General features: G+C 44.0%; 1 protein-coding gene across 1 annotated transcript in view; it reads right to left on the bottom strand.

Annotated features, from left to right (window-relative positions):
* Positions 1-14540, bottom strand: part of LOC101935582 (mucin-16) — a 56019-nt gene that overhangs the window by 25992 nt on the left and 15487 nt on the right. Inside the window, exons 5-26 of the mRNA XM_065578100.1 lie at positions 10715-13804; positions 9454-9915; positions 7113-7255; positions 6952-7019; positions 6387-6559; positions 6234-6260; positions 5814-5956; positions 5653-5720; positions 5088-5260; positions 4935-4961; positions 4499-4641; positions 4338-4405; positions 3773-3945; positions 2666-2692; positions 2235-2377; positions 2074-2141; positions 1509-1681; positions 1146-1172; positions 710-852; positions 549-616; positions 237-409; positions 84-110 (exon numbers count right to left, since the gene is read on the bottom strand). Of these exons, the coding sequence (XP_065434172.1) occupies positions 84-110; positions 237-409; positions 549-616; positions 710-852; positions 1146-1172; positions 1509-1681; positions 2074-2141; positions 2235-2377; positions 2666-2692; positions 3773-3945; positions 4338-4405; positions 4499-4641; positions 4935-4961; positions 5088-5260; positions 5653-5720; positions 5814-5956; positions 6234-6260; positions 6387-6559; positions 6952-7019; positions 7113-7255; positions 9454-9915; positions 10715-13804 (5607 nt within the window). The remainder of the gene's footprint in view (positions 1-83; positions 111-236; positions 410-548; positions 617-709; positions 853-1145; positions 1173-1508; positions 1682-2073; positions 2142-2234; positions 2378-2665; positions 2693-3772; positions 3946-4337; positions 4406-4498; positions 4642-4934; positions 4962-5087; positions 5261-5652; positions 5721-5813; positions 5957-6233; positions 6261-6386; positions 6560-6951; positions 7020-7112; positions 7256-9453; positions 9916-10714; positions 13805-14540) is intronic.

Genomic DNA, 14540 nt, shown 5'->3' with positions numbered 1-14540 from the left:
ATTCACCGCCTGTCCTGTATTAAACTTGGAAAGTTTGTATCTTTCCCATTTTTTCATTAAGGATCATTCTGAACTATACTCACTTGGCAGAGCTGGTGCTTCGTTATAACCTGGAATGAGAAGGGAAAATGATTAGAGGGCAGCTAGACAGGTGGGGAGGGAAGGAAGAGACAAGTAGATGCAAGGATGGTCCAGAATGAGCGGTAAAGAAAACTGTAAAGAAATCATCTGGTTACCATTGACGTAGAGGCTGTCCTTGTCCAGGGTGTAGGGGCCTAGCTTGGTGAAGCCATTTGTCTTGTTGCGGATTTCATGGTAAACACCCACTCTGTCAAACGGGGGAGCAGTGGAGTCGCGCCTGTAGGTGCAGACGGCATCTACCCCGGTGTCATTCCCAGCTCTCACCGGTCTACAATAGAAAAGACAATGTCAGATTTGATCATGTGTTTAAATTTTTTGCTGGTGACTGTCCAATGCCGAACAAAATGACAGCAAATGAATCTTCACATTGTAGGGTAATATGGTAATATCAGTCCCAGGATCCTTACCTGTAAATCGTCACTTCACATCTTATATAATCTGGGCCGATTCTGCTGTTTCCAAATATTGGGTTGAGCTGGCAAAGAGAGGATGTCATTAGTCTATCGTACTGCTGATAGCACCAGATACCCCAAACTGCCCAGAAAGTCTGTGAGCCAGTCCTACTTACCAACGAGATCAAGGCTTTCTCAGTAGCATTGAACCGGGCAGAATGAGGAGATCCCAGTTGTGAATCATATTTGAAATTGGTTATGGTGAAGTTCACAGTGAAATGTTCAATTGCTGGAGCGGGGGTTGAGACTGGGAAAACAGCTGCAAAAAATGAAATAACAGAATGAAAAATCAATGATCTCAGCCCTACAGACACACTGGAACACATCTCTAATTCCACAGATCCATGTTTACGCAAATCGCAAATGGGATTTTATTTCCCTCCCCCACCACAAAGGTACTGCGGACAGTTCTCCTTAGAGAGCCAATTCCATTCCATTGTGAGCAGACTCACAGTTCTAGACAAGCTCTATTCACCGCCTGTCTTGTATTAATCTTTGAAAGTTTGTATCTTTCCCATTTTTTCATTAAGGATCATTCTGAACTATACTCACTTGGCAGAGCTGGTGCTTCGTTATAACCTGGAATGACAAGGGAAAATGATTAGAGGGCAACTAGACAGGTGGGGAGGGAAGGAAGTGAGAAATAGGATGGTCCAAAAAGAGCAGTAGGGCATGAAACCATCACTGACTTTCTATGGTTCTAAGGTGCCACAAGTACTCCTGTTCTTTTTGCGGATACAGACTAACATGGCTGCTACTCTGAAACCTTTCTATGGTCCGTGGTTATTCTGGGGTTGGGACGCTTTCTTGCTATATGTCCTCTTTAACGTCCATCAAATATATCACGTCTCTATTGTTACATTGGTGCAATCAATTACATAGAACGGACAAGCTGTAAAGAAATCATCTGGTTACCATTGACGTAGAGGCTGTCCTTGTCCAGGGTGTAGGGGCCGAGCTTGGTGATGCCATTTGTCTTATTGCGGATTTCATGGTAAACACCCACTCTGTCAAACGGGGGAGCAGTGGAGTCGCGCCTGTAGGTGCAGACGGCATCTACCCCTGTGTCATTCCCAGCTCTCACCAGTCTACAAGAGAAAAGCCAATGTCAGATTTGTTCATGTGTTTAAATTGTTTGCTAATGATGAAGAGATATGTTTCATTCTGGGATCTCATTGTTACCATAAGATGATAATTCATAAGTACACCTATTAATGGAATCTAAATTAATCCCCTTAACGATGTTCTACCAATCAAGAATATAAATAGGCCATTTATAAAGCTCTAAGCATTCAGTCTCCTCCAGAAACCTATGCTGACATTAACAAGTTCTTCTCCCAACCACAGTGACAGAAGTATCGTAGGGCTTAATTATGGAAGAGGGAAATATTTCCGCTTCATTCTGATGCTAAACCAACTGATAGGAAATGTGTGCACAGACTGTAGTGTTATAAATAAATATTAGTGCCTGGATCCTTACCTGTAAGCCGTCACTTCACATTTTATATAATCTGGGCCGATGCTGCTGTTTCCAAATATTGGGTTGAGCTGGCAAAGAGAGGATGTCATTAGTCTGTCGTACTGCTGATAGCACCAGATACCCCAAACTGCCCAGAAAGGCTGTGAGCCAGTCCTACTTACCAACGAGATCAAGGCTTTCTCAGTAGCATTGAACCGGGCAGAATGAGGAGATCCCAGTTGTGAATCATATTTGAAATTGGTTATGGTGAAGTTCACAGTGAAATGTTCAATTGCTGGAGCGGGGGTTGAGACTGGGAAAACAGCTGCAAAAAATGAAATAGCAGAATGAAAAATCTCAGCCCTACAGACACACTGGAACACATCTCTAATTCCCCAGATCCATGCTTACGCAAATCGCAAATGGGATTTTATTTCCCCCACCCCACCCCCAAGGGTACTGCAGACAGTTCTCCTTAGAGGGTCAATTCCATTTCATTGTGAGCAGACTCACAGTTCTAGACAAGCTCTATTCACCGCCTGTCTTGTATTAAACTTTGCAAGTTTGTATCTTTCCCATTTTTTCATTAAGGATCATTCTGAACTATACTCACTTGGCAGAGTTGGTGCTTCGTTATAACCTGGAATGAGACGGGAAAATGATTTATTAATGATCTGGAGGATCATCTGGTGTGGACTGCACTCTCAGCAAGTTTGCAGATGACACTAAACTAGGAGGCGTGGTAGATACACTAGAGGGTAGGGATCGGATACAGAGGGTCCTAGACAAATTAGAGGATTGGGCCAAAAAAAACCTGATGAGGTTCAACAAGGACAAGTGCAGAGTCCTGCACTTAGGATGGAAGAATCCCATGCATTGCTACAGACTAGGGACCGAACGGCTAGGTAGCAGTTCTGCAGAAAAGGACCTAGGGGTCACAGTGGACGAGAAGCTGGATATGAGTCAACAGTGTACTCTTGTTGCCAAGAAGGCTAACGGCATTTTGGGCTGTATAAGTAGGGGCATTGCCAGCAGATCGAGGAACGTGATCGTTCCCCTTTATTCGACATTGGTGAGGCCTCATCTGGAATACTGTGTCCAGTTTTGGGCCCCACACTAAAAGAAGGATGTGGAAAAATTGGAAAGAGTCCAACGGAGGGCAACAAAAATGATTAGGGGTCTAGAGCACATGACTTATGAGGAGAGGCTGAGGGAACTGGGATTGTTTAGTCTCCAGAAGAGAAGAATGAGGGGGGATTTGATAGCAGCCTTCAACTACCTGAAGGGGGGTTCCAAAGAGGATGGAGCAAGGCTGTTCTCAGTGGTGGCAGATGACAGAACAAGGAGCAATGGTCTCAAGTTGCAGTGGGGGAGGTCCAGGTTGGATATTAGGAAACACTATTTCACTAGGAGGGTGGTGAAGCACTGGAATGCGTTACCTAGGGAGGTGATGGAATCTCCTTCCTTGGAGGTTTTTAAGGCCCGGCTTGACAAAGCCCTGGCTGGGATGATTTAGTTGGGAATTGGACCTGCTTTCAGCAGGGGGTTGGACTAGATGACCTCTTGAGGTCCCTTCCAACCCTGATATTCTATGATTCTATTCTATGATTCTATGATTAGAGGGCAACTAGACAGGTGGGGAGGGAAGGAATTGACAAGTAGACGCAAGGATGGTCCAGAATGAGCGGTACAGAAAACTGTTAAGAAATCATCTGGTTACCATTGACATAGAGGCTGTCCTTGTCCAGGGTGTAGGGGCCGAGCTTGGTGATGCCATTTGTCTTGTTGCGGATTTCATGGTAAACACCCACTCTGTCAAACGGGGGAGCAGTGGAGTCGTGCCTGTAGGTGCAGACGGCATCTACCCCGGTGTCATTCCCAGCTCTCACCGGTCTATAATAGAAAAGCCAATGTCAGATTTGTTCATGTGTTTAAATTGTTTGCTAATGACGAAGAGATATGTTTCATTCTGGGATCTCATTGTTACCATAAGATGGTAATTCATAAGTACACCTATTACTGGAATCTAAATTAATCCCCTTAACGATGTTCTACCAATCAATAATGTAAATAGGCCATTTATGAAGCTCTAACCATTCAGTGTCCCCTAGAAACCTATGCTGACATTAACATGTTCTTCTTCCAGCCACAGTGACAGAAGTATCGTAGGGCTTAATTATGGAAGAGGAAAATATTTACGCTTCATTCTGATGCTAAACCAACTGATAGGAAATGTGTGCTCAGACTGTAGTGTTATAAATAAATGTGAGTTCCTGGATCCTTACCTGTAAGCCGTCACTTCACATCTTAGATAATCTGGGCCGATGCTGCTGCTTCCAAATATTGGGTTGAGCTGGCAAAGAGAGGATGTCATTAGTCTATCGTACTGCTGATAGCACCAGATACCCCAAACTGCCCAGAAAGGCTGTGAGCCAGTCCTACTTACCAACGAGATCAAGGCTTTCTCAGTAGCATTGAACCGGGCAGAATGAGGAGATCCCAGTTGTGAATCATATTTGAAATTGGTTATGGTGAAGTTCACTGTGAAATGTTCAATTGCTGGAGCGGGGGTTGAGATTGGCAAAACAGCTGCAAAAAATGAAATAGCAGAATGAAAAATCAATGATCTCAGCCCTACAGACACACTGGAACACATCTCTAATTCCCCAGATCCATATTTATTGAAATCGCAAAAGGGATTTTATTTCCCGCCCCCACCACAAGGGTATTGCGGAGAGTTCTCCTTAGAGAGCCAATTCCATTCCATTGTGAGCAGACTCACAGTTCTAGACAAGCTCTATTCACCGCCTGTCTTGTATTAAACTTTGCAAGTTTGTATCTTTCCCATTTTTTCATTAAGGATCATTCTGAACTATACTCACTTGGCAGAGCTGGTTCTTCGTTATAACCTGGAATGAGAAGGGAAAATGTTTAGAGGGCAGCTAGACAGGTGGGGAGGGAAGGAAGAGACAAGTAGACGCAAGGATGGTCCAGAATGAGCGGTAAAGAAAACTGTTAAGAAATCATCTGGTTACCATTGACATAGAGGCTGTCCTTGTCCAGGGTGTAGGGGCCGAGCTTGGTGATGCCATTTGTCTTGTTGCGGATTTCATGGTAAACACCCACTCTGTCAAACGGGGGAGCAGTGGAGTCGCGCCTGTAGGTGCAGACGGCATCTACCCCGGTGTCATTCCCAGCTCTCACCGGTCTACAATAGAAAAGCCAATGTCAGATTTGATCTTGTGTTTAAATTGTTTCCTAATGATGAAGAGATATGGTTCATTCTGGGATCTCATTGTTACCATAACATGGTAATTCATAAGTACACCTATTACTGGAATCTAAAATAATGCCCTTAATGGTGTTCCACCAATCAATAATGTAAATAGGCCATTTATGAAGCTCTAACCATTCAGTGTCCCCTAGAAACCTATTCTGACATTAACCAGTTCTTCTTCCAGCCACAGTGACAGAAGTATCATAGGACTTAATTATGGAAGAGGGAAATATTTCCGCTTTATTCTGATGCTAAACCAACTGATAGGAAATGTGTGCTCAGACTGTAGTGTTATAAATAAATGTGAGTTCCTGGATCCTTACCTGTAAGCCGTCACTTCACATTTTATATAATCTGGGCCGATGGTGCTGTTTCCAAATATTGGGTTGAGCTGGCAAAGAGAGGATGTCATTAGTCTGTCGTACTGCTGATAGCACCAGATACCCCAAACTGCCCAGAAAGTCTGTGAGCCAGTCCTACTTACCAACGAGATCAAGGCTTTCTCAGTAGCATTGAACCGGGCAGAATGAGGAGATCCCAGTTGTGAATCATATTTGAAATTGGTTATGGTGAAGTTCACTGTGAAATGTTCAATTGCTGGAGCGGGGGTTGAGACTGGGAAAACAGCTGGAAAAATGAAATAGCAGAATGAAAAATCAATGATCTCACCGCTTCAGACACACTGGAACACATCTCTAATTACGCAAATCGCAAATGGGATTTTATGTCGTCCCCCCCACCACAAGGGTACTGTGGACATTTCTCCTTAGAGGGTCAATTCCATTCCATTGTGAGCAGACTCACAGTTCTAGACAAGCTCTATTCACCGCCTGTCTTGTATTAAACTTTGCAAGTTTGTATCTTTCCCATTTTTTCATTAAGGATCATTCTGAACTATACTCACTTGGCAGAGCTGGTGCTTCGTTATAACCTGGAATGAGAAGGGAAAATGATTAGAGGGCAGCTAGACAGGTGGGGAGGGAAGGAAGAGACAAGTAGCTGCAAGGATGGTCCAGAATGAGCGGTAAAGAAAACTGTTAAGAAATCATCTGGTTACCATTGACGTAGAGGCTGTCCTTGTCCAGGGTGTAGGGGCCCAGCTTGGTGATGCCATTTGTCGTGTTGCGGATTTCATGGTAAACACCCACTCTGTCAAACGGGGGAGCAGTGGAGTCGCGCCTGTAGGTGCAGACGGCATCTACCCCGGTGTCATTCCCAGCTCTCACCGGTCTACAAGAGAAAAGCCAATGTCAGATTTGTTCATGTGTTTAAATTGTTTGCTAATGATGAAGAGATATGTTTCATTCTGGGATCTCATTGTTACCATAAGATGGTAATTCATAAATACACCTATTACTGGAATCTAAAATAATCCCCTTAACGATGTTCTACCAATCAATAATGGAAATAGGCAATTTATGAAGCTCTAACCATTCAGTGTCCCCTAGAAACCTATGCTGACATTAACACGTTCTTCTTGCAGCCACAGTGACAGAAGTATGGTAGGGCTTAATTATGGAAGAGGGAAATATTTCCGCTTTATTCTGATGCTAAACCAACAGATAGGAAATGTGTGCTCAGACTATAGTGTTATAAATAAATGTCAGTGCCTGGATCCTTACCTGTAAGCCGTCACTTCACATCTTATATAATCTGGGCCGATGCTGCTGCTTCCAAATATTGGGTTGAGCTGGCAAAGAGAGGATGTCATTAGTCTGTCGTACTGCTGATAGCACCAGATACCCCAAACTGCCCAGAAAGGCTGTGAGCCAGTCCTACTTACCAACGAGATCAAGGCTTTCTCAGTAGCATTGAACCGGGCAGAATGAGGAGATCCCAGTTGTGAATCATATTTGAAATTGGTTATGGTGAAGTTCACTGTGAAATGTTCAATTGCTGGAGCGGGCGTTGAGATTGGCAAAACAGCTGCAAAAAATGAAATAGCAGAATGAAAAATCAATGATCTCTCCCATGATGAAAGTAATAATATGGAGCTGGTAAAACAGATGTCGTTATATTGGAATAAAAATATCTTTCATTTTCCTAAAGGAACTGTTAAGCCATTATCATTAGACTGCCAATTGTATTGGACTATCAGACTGTCTCTAGCTATGCAAAATAACAATATGCAGAAGTTTTTTCATACTATTTGGAAGCTTCGTAGACTGTGGTCTGCTCACAATGACATTGACAGCGTTTCCCTGCGCGATTAGATCTAATCAAACAACTGTTCCTTCTATTACTAGCATTGGCAGAATTTGATTTTAATATTTTATAATTTTGACAGTTAATATAGATGTTTATTTTTAAGCATTTTTAATTTTTTCTTGATTTGAATGTTCACATTTGTGCAAAATTGAGTTTTAAGCTTTTAGTTTTTTTATTGGAGGGGTGTCAGTGGGGAGTGTCAGACAGTAGTTATTTAATGACAATAGATACACTAATTTTCAACATCACATGTCAAAATATACAAAGTGAACATCTTTAAAGCAAACTCTGAGAAGTTCTCATGCAGCATTTTTCTGACTTTGCCTATCTGTAAATTTCCATTATTATGACAATATTATGGCAATATTGTTTCATCAGTTTGTGTGTGTACTGTGGAAGTGACGTTTACCGACATTTATCAAGAAAAATCTCATCCTTCCAAGCCTATGTATTACTTAGTAATTGCCTCTGTTGAATTTCATCTGACATCATGTTCCTAACATCCATAGGACCAGATTCTGCCACGTTTGGTCCAGCAGAATACTCCCTTACTCTAAGTATATTCCATTGAATCAATGAGACCAGTGAATAAGTAAAATACTGTTCAGCATGAGTAAGGGTAGCTTGAAGCTCACATCCCCTGTATATTTCCTAAGTAATGCGGCTCTGTGTGGATGGCTTGTGAAAGTGAAATTGACCCCAACACACACTCAGAGCGGGCACCGGTGGCCATTCATCCTGCAGCCCCTTTACACTGTTTGCACTAGAACTGGTCAAAATGTTTTGAATTTTTGAAGAGTTTTAAGCACAAAACATTAATGAAAAATTTCCATCTGGCAGGGGGGACAATTTTTTTTTTCCATTTTACCACTGGCCTTAATTCCCACAGCATGTAGGGACCACTAGATCCATCTGTGCCCTCCAGGATGTCCTGTGCAGAGCTGGCTCAGAGATCTCCTCCATGTATGCTCCAGGAAAGCTGCATGACCTTCACTCTCACACAGCGAAGGTGTGGAGCTGGGCCCCAAGGAGTCTGCAGTCTAACTCATCCCAAGAAACATTTGAACATTTAGAGTAACATTTTCAGAAGCAGGGCTGGCTCCAGGCACCAGCTTAACAAGCAGGTGCTCGGCGGCCAAGGGAGAGGGGAGGCACCTGCGGCAATTCGGGGGCGGCAGGTCCCTCACTCCCTCTAGGAGCAAAAGACCTGCTGCAGAACTTCCGCCGCCGATCGTGGCTTTTTTTTGCTTGGGGCGGCAGAAATGCTGGAGCCGACCCTGTTCAGAAGCATTGAAGTCGGTGGTGCTCAAACTTTTGTACTGGGGACCCCTTTCACATAGCAAGCCTTACAAATTAAAAACACTTTTAAATATATTTAACACCATTATAAATGCTGGAGGCAAAGCGGGGTTTGGGGTGGAGGCTGACAGCTCGCGACCCCTTGGAGGGTCCTGACCCCCAGTTTGAGAACCCCTGATCTAAGTGATTATGTCCTACTGAAAATCTGGACATACCCTAGATGCTTTTGGAAATTATACCTTTCAAAGACCAAAGCTTCCCTATTAGCATTTTTTGGTCCTGTCTAAAGAATCTAGCCCAAGAAAAGGTCTCGCTTGTTGGCTGGAAAGAAGGAAGTTGTCATCTGAAGGGACGTGCAAGCAGTACATAGAGTGGGTTGTGGTACTTTTGAGGATGCCATCTCTAAGTTGGGCAAAACAACTGGCTGACATGAGTATGTGGTTTTACTTCTACTAAGAATAATGGCAAAACACTGTAAAATATAAATCTATAGTAAAAAGCAGGGGTCACCATTAACTATCCATCTGTCTAGGCATTCATACATGAAGTAAGCATCGGAGAAACTCATACTGTTTTCCTCTCTACTGTAGAGGTACTAATTACTGCTGTAGTCTCACCTGGGAAAGTGGTCTGTAGAGATGTGGACGTTTCTGTTGTTGCAGAGGTGGCTGCAACGGTCATAACAGACGTTGAACTAGCAGGCAGAGTGACTGTGGTTGGCTGTGATGTGGAAGTGCTAATTAGCACTGTGGGCTCAGCTAGGGAGGAGGTTGGACGAGCAGAAGTGGATGCCTCTGCTAACGTAGAGGTAGCTGCAGTTTTAGTCTCAGCTGTGGAAGTGGTCACTGGGGCTGTGGTGATGGATTCTGCTCCTGTTGTGAGATATGTTGTTGTAGTCCCAGGTTTGTTTGGGATCACAGGAGCTGCTGCTTTGGTGGTACTCTGTAATGTTGTACCTTTAGTGGTGGTGGTGGTTGTGATTTTAACCACAGAAGTTGTCTGAGTTGTTGTGACATTATCTTTATTTTGTTCCACTGGCTTAACGGTCTTCTGGTAGATTATTTCAGTTATTTCACGATCTGTGTAGAGAAATGTATCTCCATTATGCTATTTTACATAGGTGCTTATACCACATGTTGAGTGAAAATCAATGGAATATGCATATCAATAATATATGGTCATTGTGAACATACACAGTGTTTGTTTTAGCTTGAACATTCCAACATTTTTTCCCCAGTTGCGAATTTTTTCTAGGTATGTTTATCACAATTTACATGTTGAACATATATAAGAGAGTCAATCTATAGTTTGCTCTTTTCCATTTCCTACTCCCTGGACCTTAATTTTACTGAATTGGGGCTTTAGTACTTAATATTTCCACTTCAAGCTTTCAAGATAAGGTTGTAAATGGGAAATAACTACCAAGAAAAATGCAGAGAATTCCTGTTTCAATAACTTTCTTGTCAGTTTGTATTCCCTTTGCTCCCATATTTATTTATGTTCGTTAATAAGTTTCAAGAAGATTATTTAACTTCAGTTAATCAGGCAACATTTTTATAATAAGACACTCCCCTATGTTCTATATATTTTTTCTTTTATGTTCATATCTCCCTTGTTTCCTATACTGAGGGAAAGTCTACATTTTCCCACCTCTATCCCAAATAATATTCAATTACTCTAGGTAGCATGAAACCATATTTTTTTATCCTCAAAATATCTCCAATCTAGTTAGATAAACACTATTAAAAATGGTTTCTTTTAATATGTGACTTCAAAAGGATGACAACCTGGACTCCTGCTGCTTAAAATGGGTCTGAACTCACGGGAAAGCAAATTATGCAACTACAAAGGATACACAGAGGAAAACAATGCCCTTACTTGTCAAAGCAGCTGTGGTAGGTGAAAGCGATGTTGTGGTTGTCACAGAGATGGCTGCCGTTGTCTCCCCTCTGATAGGGACGCCCAAAGCGGTTGTGGTCTCAGCTGGGGAAGTTGTAAAAAGGGCAGATGTGGTTGTTCCCTGTTGTGTAGTGGAGGTGTAAGTTGTTGCGGTCTCTGTAGGGGTAGTGGTGATTGGAGCCGCTGTGCTTCTCTCTGCTGCTGTAGCAATGGGTGATGTTTTAGTAGTCTCTGCTAGAACAGTGGTGACAGGGGATGCTGTGAGTGTCCCCAGTTCTGTAGTGGTGCCCAAAGCTATTGGGATCTCAGCTGAGGAACTGGTCTCCAGAGCAGATGTGGATGTTTTAGGACCTGCTGTGGTGGGAGACAGTGTCACTGTGGTCTCAGCCGGAGAAGTCACCGTAACAGCAACTGTGGATGCCTCTGCTAAAGAGGAGGTGACTGCACTTGTGGTCGCGGTGGGATAAGTGACAAGAAGGGCAGCTGTGGGTGTCTCCAGTTCTCTAGAGGTGCTGGGAATTCTTGTGGTCTCAGAGGGCAAACTTGTCTCAAGACGGACCGTGGATGTCAACGGTAAAATAGAAGTGACTCCAGTTGTGGTCTCAGTGCGGGATGTGGCCACAGGGGCTGGTGTGGTGATAGCCAGAGTGGTGGTTGTTTCAACTGGGGAAGTAGTCGGAAGGGCAACTGTGGTTGTCTCCTCCACTGTACTGGCAGTAGTTACTGCTGTAGTTTCTGCTGAGGAACCGGTCTCTAAAGGAGATGTGAATGTTTCTGCTATGGTAGATGTCCCTACAGGGGTACTCTTAGGTAACGAAGTGGTAGGAAGAGGAACCATGGTAGTCTCTTCCACAGTAGAGGAGCCAGTTATTGCTGAAGACTGAGCTTGGGAAGTAGTCTCTACAGGAGCTGGGAAGGTCTTTAGAATAGTAGAAGTAGCTACAGCCATGCTCCCAGGTACTGAAGTGGTAGGAGGTGAAGCTGTGATTGTCTCCTCCACGGAGCTGGAACTCGTTGTTGCTGTAGTCGCAGCTGCAGAAGTGGTCTCTCCAGGAGTTGTTAGTGTTTCTGCTATGGTAGAAGTGGTTATAGCTGTGCTCTTATGGGTTGAAGTGGTAGGAAGGGCAACCGTGGCTGTCTCTTCTACGTTAGTGGTACTAGTTATTGCAGTAGTCTCAGCTAAGGAAGTGGTCTTTAGAGTAGCTGTGGAGGTTTCTAGAATAGGAGATGTCACTGCAGCTGTGCTTTCAGGCTGTGAAATTGTAGGAAGGGGAAGTGTGGATGTCTCCTTGACTGTAGAGGCAGTAGTTATTGCTGCTGTCTCTGCTAAGGAAGTAGATTCTAGTGGAGCGGTGGAGGTCTCTGGACCAGCAGAAGTGGCTACGGTTGTGCTCTGAGGTAATGTGGTGGGAAGCGCAACCGTGGCTGTCTCTTCTACTATAGTCGTACTAGTTATTGCTGTAGTCTCAGCCAGGGAAATGGACTCCCGAGGAGCTGTGGAGGTCTCTGGAATAAGAGAAGAAGCTCCTGTTGTGCTTTCAGGAAGAGAAGTGGTGGGAAAGGCAACTGTGGTTGTCTCTTCAGGGGTAGTGGCATTAGTTGTTGCTGTAGTCGCAGCTAGAGAAGTGGTCTCTAGAAGAGCTGTGGAGGTCTTTTGAATAACAGAAGTGGTTGAAGCCATCTTCCCAGGTAGTGAAGCAGTAGGAAAGAGAACTGTGGTTGTCTCTTCTGCTTTGCTGGTACTAGATATTGCTGTAGTCTTAGCGACAGAAGTGGTCGCTACGGGAAAGGTGGAGGTCTCTGGTATAGTAGAGGTGGCTATAGCTGTGCTCTCATGGAGTGAAGTAGCAGGAAGAGTAATTGTGGTTGTCTCACCTACTACAGTGGTACCAGTTACTGCTGTAGTCTCATTTGGGGAAGAGGTCTCCAGAGCACCAGTGGAGGTCACTGAAATAGTAGAGGTGGCTGACGCTGTGGTCCTAAGTAGTGCAGTCGTAGAAAGAGGTACTGCGGTTATCTCCTCTATTGTAGTACTAGTTATTGCTGTAGTTTCAGTTGCAGAAGTTGTCTCTAGAGGAGAGGTGGATGTTTCTCCTATGGTAGAGGTGGCTGCAGCTGTGATTTCAGGTTGTGAACTTGTAGGAAGGGGAAGTCTCGATGTCTCTCCAATTGTAGTGGTACTAGTTATTGCTGTTGTCTCAGCTGGAGACATGGACTCTACGGGAGATGTGGATGTCTTGAGTATATTGGAGGTGGCTGCAGCTGTGCTCCCTGGTGTTGTAATGGGAGGAAGAGGAATTGTGCTTGTCTTTTCTACTGTAGTGGCGCTAATTATTGCTGTAGTCTCAGCTGTGGATGTGGTCTGTAGAGACGCTGTGGTCTCATAGAGTGAACTGGTTGGGAGTACAGCTGTGGTTCTCTCCTTGACTGTGGTAGTAGTTGTTGCTGTAGTCTCAGTTGGAGAAGTGGTCTCTGGAGGAGATGTGGATGTTGCTGGAATAGTGGAAGTGGCTGCAGCTGTGCTCTGAGGTAGTGAAGTGGTAGGAAGAGCAACAATGGTTGTCCCCTCTACTGTCCTGTTACCCGGTAATGCTGTAGTCTCACCTGGGAAAGTCGTCTCTAGCGGAGATGTGGACGTTTCTGTTGTTGCAGAGGTGGCTGCAATGGTCATAACAGACGTTGAACTAGCAGGCAGAGTGACTGTGGTTGGCTGTGATGCGGAAGTGCTAATTAGCGCTGTGGGCTCAGCTAGGGAGGAGGTTGGATGAGCAGAGGTGGATGTCTCTGCTAATGTAGAGGTAGCTGCAGTTTTAGTCTCAGCTGTGGAAGTGGTCACTGGGGCTGCAGTGATGGATTCTGCTCCTGTTGTGAGATACGTTGCTGTGGTCCCAGGTTTGTTTGGGATCACGGGAGCTGCTGCTTTGGTGGTACTCTCTAATGTTGTACTTTTGGTGGTGGTGGTGGTGGTGGTTTTAACCACAGGAGTTGTCTGAGTTGTTGTGGCATTATCTTTATTTTGTTCCACTGGCTTAACGGTCTTCTGGTAGATTATTTCAGTTATTTCACGATCTGTGTAGAGAAATGTATCTCCATTATGCTATCTTACATTTGTGCTTATACCACATGTTGAGTGCAAATCAATGGTATATGCATATCAATAATATATGGTCATTGTGAATATACACAGTGTTTATTTTAGCTTAAACATTCCAACATTTTCCCCCCAGTTGTGAATTTTTTCTATGTATGTTTATCACAATTTACATGTAGAATGCATGAGAGATTCACTGCAGCGGTAAAATAACCTGAGCATGCCTCCCAGAGCAGGCCACTCAGGTCAGTTCACCCAAAACACCTTTGGGGGGAGAGGAGGAGAATGTCCTCCCTCATAACTTTTAGTCCAGTGGTTCAGGTCCTCACTTGGGATGTGGAAGACTGACTGTTGCACTGTGGATAAATAATAACAAAATAATTTGTGCAGGGGATCTGGGTCCGGAATCTCCCACATTCCGGGTGAGTGCTCTAATGAAAAAGATATAGAATCGTTCTTATGCATTCTCCCTCTCTTCTCCTATCCCTGCACACTCATTTTATAGAAGCCTAGGTGTCTATCTGAGGATCCGTGAATCACAGTGACCTTCTAACCCCCTATAAGAGCATCACAGCACCGAGCTCCATTTGTGCATTCAGGCTTTAACTTTTTCAGTTTGAACTTTTAAGTGCCGCTGACTTCAGTGAGACTGCTCAGTGGCTTGAGTGCTTTGCTGAAGAGAGATGAACTTAGTCATATGCTTAATGTTAAGCA

This window comes from Chrysemys picta, chromosome 25 (genome assembly GCF_011386835.1).
Source record: "Chrysemys picta bellii isolate R12L10 chromosome 25, ASM1138683v2, whole genome shotgun sequence".
Taxonomy (NCBI): domain Eukaryota; kingdom Metazoa; phylum Chordata; order Testudines; family Emydidae; genus Chrysemys; species Chrysemys picta.
This window is presented reverse-complemented; position numbering and strand designations above follow the sequence as displayed.